The 7,229-nt window shown below is 33.0% G+C and overlaps 1 protein-coding gene across 4 annotated transcripts in view; it reads right to left on the reverse strand.

Moving 5' to 3' along the window:
• LOC143255254 (myc box-dependent-interacting protein 1-like) overlaps window positions 1-2,855 on the reverse strand; it is an 81,157-nt gene extending 78,302 nt beyond the window's left edge. For 3 of the 4 annotated variants that reach the window (XR_013030485.1, XR_013030486.1, XM_076510642.1), the window contains exon 1: window positions 2,597-2,846. Coding sequence is in view for 2 of the 4 variants with exons in the window: in XM_076510642.1 (XP_076366757.1) it covers window positions 2,597-2,662 (66 nt within the window). In the remaining 2 variants the exon portion in view is untranslated. Of the gene's footprint in view, window positions 1-2,596 lie in introns of all 4 variants that reach the window. The other variant, XM_076510643.1, reaches the window with a different exon arrangement.
• Between the last annotated feature and the right edge of the window lie 4,374 nt (window positions 2,856-7,229).

Raw genomic sequence — 7,229 nt, forward strand, 5'->3', positions numbered from 1 at the left:
AGGCTGTCCATCTACAGGAATTCAAGGACAAAGTGGTGTGTTAAGGTTGGACCCCTCAACCACTAGGATCCTCTCCTCCCCTTCAAGGATCACCACGCATGGCAAATACAAATGGCAACAACCTAGATAAGAGTAAAAACGTGTCTTCAACATTTTCTTGGTAATATCATGTACTGAACAAAGGTAAAAGTCTATAACTTGGGTTTGGGTACTTGTATCCTGGGAATGGACTGTTGCCAAAGTTTCCAGCTTCTCCATCAATGATTACTGTGATGATAGAAATAATACAAGAAACACTGTTTGCTGTCTGAAAAGTAGGCTTCATTAGCTTAAACAGTAATCTGTCCTAGTGTAAGTGTTATATCAGTGTTATTTTGTATCCACAGATATGCAGCTTGAATGATCATTACAAAATAAATGTAGAAAAGATGCAAATGAGCTGAGTAATAATTAACGCTAGAGCACACACAGTCTCTATTTCAGTATTTAGATTGTACTTACAATCTAAACTCAGTAGAGAAAGACAAATTCAGTGAATTGTTCAATTTTTTCGTCCCACAATTACATCAGCTGACAGTCACACATCAAAGACACAAGTGATGACATGTATCAAGTAAAACAACCTCCAAGCAGGTTTTCATGGAGCAATAAGGATGTTATCAGCTCTGAAATAAAGTGAATATTGATGGACGGGATAACACAATATCTGAAGAATGATTGTAAAAAAGGAAGGAATGCCTAGGTTCTGTGATTTTTATATGGGTGAACATTGTGCATGCTCTGACAGGTTTCCTCAACCACAAACAGATGAATGCCAGGATATATTGTAAAATGCCTACTACACTAGTATGTTAGGTCCAGTTTTCAGTTACTGGAAATTTGAACTGAATGACAAACCCTAAAAAAGGCATATACGAGTTTTGTGATAGGCCAATAAACACATTATTTATACACACTCATGCACTTTCAAAAGGCTGATTGATCATGCACTTAAGTGTGAGGATGGAGTGCCCACTGACCCTGTAATAGAGAGAGATGATGGATACAGATGTAAGCAAAAGTGGAATTAGAGCAGCTTTGTCACAGGTTCAGGGAAGTACAGAATGTGCAAATGGATATTAAATATAATGTAGTTAAATACACTATTACTAGTAGTTGGTGCTGTAAAATACTGAAAAACAGTTCAACTCACATGCATTATGGAAGCCACACATGTAGTTGCTGTTAAAACATCTTGATCATATAAAGCTAACATCAATTCATGTTTATCACTTTTAAACATAATGTTGACAATGGGCTTATCACAAATCATTTGAAAACAAACAAATCAAAAAGTAAAACACTTCTAAAACTACAGAACTTTTTAACTTAAATGATAAGAACAAATTTTTACTCTAAAATTTTTGAATCCATACTTTCTTAATGAACTACTAGTAAGTATTGTGCAATGGCACTGTTATAAACACGTGACACCACCGTGTTCTAAGCTGCATGGTATAAGTAAATAATTACCAAGTAATGGAATAAATCTTTCACTAGTATTTTTTGTTGTTGTTAGCACTGTTTATATAGATATCACCTGTAATTTTCAATCTTCCACTGTCTGAGCTTATTGTGCAATATAAGTTAAGATGTGTATTTATGTCCAGCATCGTGATTAACTATGTCTCCAGTCACTCTGTGCATGTCATTTGTCACATATTCATGAAATATCCTTTTAAGTTGTCTCTACATGTTAATAAACAGTTCTCAGAAATAAAGTATATACCTTCGTTAAGCAAGTCCAGGCTACTGTTAATGGCCTAGTTGCTATACTATAGAATAAAATCATCAGAAGATAAGTCTCCATTTCCACTTATAATTAGTATGACTTTTAGATACACTCTAAAAACATGTTAGTGTTATGACTAGCAAGAGAATAATGCTTCAATGGTTTGAGTAACTTATCCTCTACTCCAATCTTTACCTGTAAAATGTGGGTGAATTTAATTTTCACTTTTCTTGTTATCAACACGTCTAGAAATATTCCATTTTAATTAGTTTAAAATTATTACCAGAAACAACTGTTAATTGATAAACTGGTTTTAAGTCTTACTTTTCACTAATCAATTTTATTACTTTATGAATTATAAAGTGTGAAATAATAAGATTAGTAATAATAGCAACAACTTAACGTTTATTAATACCATTTAAGTTAGCACTTCGTTAAACTTTCGACTACAACTTAAGTTAATAAAGCAAAGTGCTAATTTAATTAATTAGTAGTAGTACAAAGTCAACAAAATATTATTTAATAGCTTGTTATACCTTACATATACCATGTGCTTAGACTATCGAATGATTTTGAAGTTAAACTAATTGTATAATTATTACTGTCGGTAGTATTATTATTATTAAAATTAATATTAGTGTAGTGTAGTGGTATTAGCAGCAGAAGTAGTAACAGTAATACTAATAGTAATGTTACGTTAATAACAGTAATAATGAGACCCAGCGATGTATCGGTTTAAAAAATGTTTTTCTCAAGCGAAATAAAATCTTTCAGAGTTAACAATAATAAAATTTGACACAAAAAAGCTTAATTTTAATTACTCACTCGTTCTTTAGCACGTCCAGCATGTTTTTGAACAACTTTCGAAATTGAACCTCTTTTATCAGACATACTGTTTAACTAAATTATGATACGTTCTGTTTAAAAATGGACTAGAGCAGCGTTTCCCAAAGTGTGGTCCACAACCGACGCTGGTCCATGTAAACAATTACTGGTGCGCGGAAAACTAAAACAAAATTAAATTATGTTAATTTTAAACCTTTCACTACCAACCGCCATTTTTATACTTTCTCTAAGCCCTTGTTGTGTATTAAACCAGTTAATATAAATATATTCTAATAAAATTAATATTTTCAAATACCATATAATTTAAATTTTCATTTAATCCAGCTTTGATTTCTCAGTATTTCAATAAAGCTAATATAACAGGAAGAAAAAATGAAAGTTTGTACTATAGAATCTACAAGCTGACGGTTGTCTTTATACTTTGTTAGTCTTTTGTTTTGAATTTCGCGCAAAGCTACTCGAGGGCTATCTGCGCTAGCCAGATAGCAGTGTAAGACTAGAGGGAATGCAGCTAGTCATTACCAACTCTTGGGCTACTCTTTTCCCAACGAATAGTGGGATTGACCGTCACATTATAACGTCCCCACGGCTGCGAGGGCGAGCATGTTTGGTGGGACCAGGATTCGAACCCGCGACCCTCGGATTACGAGTCGAACGACTTAATACGCTTGGCCATGCTAGACCTGTCTTTATACCTTTAGTCCTTCAGGAATTAAAGTGTTCTCACTTAGAGCAGTTTAGAGAGCCTAAGATTAAGTTTTACAGTGTTGATAACCTTGAGATTCTGGTGAAATGCCATAAAGTTAGACATGGCCCAGCATGGCCAGGTGGTTAAGGCGCTCGACTCGTAGTCTGAGAGTCGCGGGCTCGAATCCCCGTTGCATCAAACATGCTCGCTCTTTCTGCCATGGGTGTGTTAAAATCTGACGGTCAATCCCACTATTCGTTGGTAAAAAAGTAGCCCAAGAGTTGGCGGTGGGTGGTGATGACTAGCTGCCTTCCCTCTAGTCTTACACTGCTAAATTAGGAACGGCTAGCACAGATAGCCCTCGAGTAGCTTTGTGCGAAATTCCAAAACAAACAAACAAAAAACAAATCCCTCTAGTCTTACACTGCTAAAGGAGAAAAGGCTAGCGCAGTTAGCCCTCGTGTAGCTTTTTGCGAAATTCAAAACAGATATTTTGTTAGACACGTCCCTTTGCTGAGTTCAGCCGGATCTTCCCTTGTCAGCAGGTATAATGAAAGAAGGCATTTTGTCTCACATAAAAAGACCATTTCTTCATTCAAGTTAACCTGGTTCTTCGACACCAAACGTTTAGGAATTTAATTCTAAAGGTGTTAAATTTGTTTACTCTGTTAATGGAAATTAACAGGCATGCGATACATGAGTCTTACGTCTGGTAGCGCCAGGAGACAGCAGACAAGTTACTATTGCCGGTGCTAGAAGAGAGAGAATTGTTTCTACTAACTAAACTTTGTAAGTTGTTCATTTTTAAGAAAACCCCTATTCATTATGGACAGATGGCTGAAGAAACATGCATCACACAAGAAAATCTCAAACGATGTGCAAATGCAGCCTAGTTCTAGTGAAACTGAAGTTAGTAAAAATAATATGCCTAATTATAATATCTTATGTGATATGCAGTTTATCAGCAAAGAAAAAAGAACACCTTTCTGACTTGATGGTACTGTGATGAATATTTGAAGTATGGTTTTATAATTGGTTGTAGCAATGATGACTTGGCACTATGTGTTCTTTGTTGTTCAGCATTATTAAATGAGAGCATGAAACTATCGAAACTGAAACGCCACTTGTATACCAGACATCCAAAATAGTCGAGTAAGCCAATATATATCTCATGAATAAGGAAAATGAAATAGTTTTTAAACAAATAATTTCACACACTTTTTCCACGAGATATTCCAATGAAGACTTGGTTATGGCCTTGTGAAATGTTATAACTAATAGCCGAGACAGATTATCTGCATACTATTGATGAAACGTTGATAATTCCTACAGTAAAACTAATTACGTCTCGTGTTTATATATATATAAAAAAAATCAGTTGAATTTACTGTCCTTATCTAATAATACAATGAGGGTAGAATTGTGAATATGGTGGGAAATATTGAAGAAGCTCTTATAAGTCGAGTTCACTGTAGTCAGTTTTTTCATTATAGGTGGATGAAAGCACAGACATAGCAGATAATGCCAACTTAATGTGCTTTATAAGATATAATTATATGATTATTCATAAATAATTATTGTATTGTATACCACTTCCAGCTGACAAATATTTAAGTTAATCAGTAAGTTTATAATTCAGAGTGGTATTCAATGGGAAAAAAAATCTGTTAGGTTCAGTACTCATGGTGCTCGCTCAATGACAGGTTCCAAAATGGGATTTTTTCAGAGGACAAGAGCAGTGGCACCAGGATGTGAAAGGATGCACTGTTGCATTCACAGAAAGGCGTTAGCTGTGAAGAAAATGCCCTAACTTTTGAATTCAACTATGCAAGAATGTGTTAAGTTCATAAACTATATAAAAACTAGATTGTTAAATTCCAGAATCTTTACTGCTTTGTGCAAAGAATTAGGAAGTGAACATGAGCATCTCCTATTACACTGTGAAGTTTGGTGGTTATCAAAAGGAAATGTCTAAAAAGACTCATCGAAATGAAGAATGAAGTTATCTTGTTTTTGGAGCAACGTCCACCAAAGGATGCAATATTTTAATTTAAAGACAGATTTCATAATTTGCATTGGTTAATTAAGGTAGCCTAATAATGTGATATTTTTGGCTTCTTAAATGCGTTAAATCTAAATTTACAAAGTGCAAACATAAATATTTTTAAAGTCCGGGAAAAAGGTAAAAGCAGGTATAAAAAATTAACGAGTTGGGAAGAAAAATTATAAGTCTTTCTCTAGTTAAACAGAATTGCAAAGTCAAGATGAAGAAGGTAATATTCCAGATAGGATTTCGTCATCAATCAAAGAGCATCTTTTGTAGCTAAAATCATGCTTGAAGGAATATTTTTCTCCAATTGACAGCAGCAAAATGTGGATTAGGGACGGCTAGCACAGATAGCCCTCATGTAGCTTTGCTCGAAATTCAAAACAAAACAAACCCTTTTTCAAACGCGGATTTTTTTTTACAATACAGACACTACAGCAAAGAAAAGTAATACCTGTGAAGTTACAACGTGATAAGTAAAGAATTAAATTGATACCTGAACTATCTAATTAAAACATAATGAAATTAAATTGAATGTAAAGAAATATATACTGAACATACTATGATTTGTAATAAGATTTACAAATAGCTTGAGTAGCTAACAAAGAAAACTATATTTAAAAGTTTAACTTTGGATACAGATCGAAACTGAGTCCCTCCTCTGTACTGCTATAATTATATTACTGGAGCTTTACAAACGTTTTGGAGTCAAAAAGAAAGTCCAGATCTTCATCAAACAGCAGTTGAACTTTGATTCTGCTATTGTGATTAATTCTTTCCATACAAGCTCAATAAAACAAGGGAATTCCATAACGAAAACCACTGGTTAATTGAACAGAAAGATAGCCAAAATAATTAAGAACTTTAAATCACAAAGATCCATATTGAAAGTGCAAGGTTTATGAAATACTTCTACCAGCTCCCACTTAAATTACACCTGATTTTTATTTGTGTTACTGTACATCAATAAATATATGTTAACTGACATATTTATTTTCATTACATATTATCACATTCATTAATAGCTTTAAACTTATTATTTGCAGTTCCCATACCTTTATTATGTGTTGTCGTACATCCATAAGCTTTTTATCCATAAATGATATCCAGAAAATGTGAGAGGAGATTATTACACAGTGTAATATGGATTTCAGTGTAATTATTTTCCTATAACGGTAAAAATTACATCATTTTGTGTGAAGAATTTTTTATAATAACACATGTAGATCAACATATCAGTTAAAAAAAATATTATAGTTTTTTTATCAGAGAAACTGATCAACAGCGACAGGCTTCTCACAGATATGTGAACGTATCTTTAAGCATAATTACGCCTTTTATTTTTGGATATTAAAATAAATGACAAAGAAAACAAAACAAAATCTAACACTGATAAACATAGAGGTGTACAATTATATTTATTTTAATTTTGTGCTTTCCTTAGCTATTGCTTATTCCTTTTACATTATATAGGAATAATATTATTATTGAATTTGTAACATGTGATAGTTTAAAATGTTGTGCAGTTTTATTTAAAGTTTTCTACCTAATGATACTAAGTAAGCTTTCAAAAATGTGGCACATTTAAAAAATAAGACGTTTTTAAACATATTTACTTATATATCGGTAAATAAAATTGCCGTTATATCTTCAGTTTGTACCAAAATGAGAAAGGATAGTTTTATATATATATATAAGGTTAAAACATGCCACCTATTTTAATATGATTGTTCTTCTTAGGTCAATTTATGGTCATTCCAACAGAAAAGCTAATGACACACCAGTAACACTAATATCATGAACCAACTCTTTCTAGGAAAAAAAAATTATCTGTACTTTTTGATAGTGCACATGCGTATCTTATATTATTAATGAAG

The sequence above is a fragment of the Tachypleus tridentatus genome, chromosome 7 (genome assembly GCF_004210375.1).
Source record: "Tachypleus tridentatus isolate NWPU-2018 chromosome 7, ASM421037v1, whole genome shotgun sequence".
NCBI classification, from domain to species: domain Eukaryota; kingdom Metazoa; phylum Arthropoda; class Merostomata; order Xiphosura; family Limulidae; genus Tachypleus; species Tachypleus tridentatus.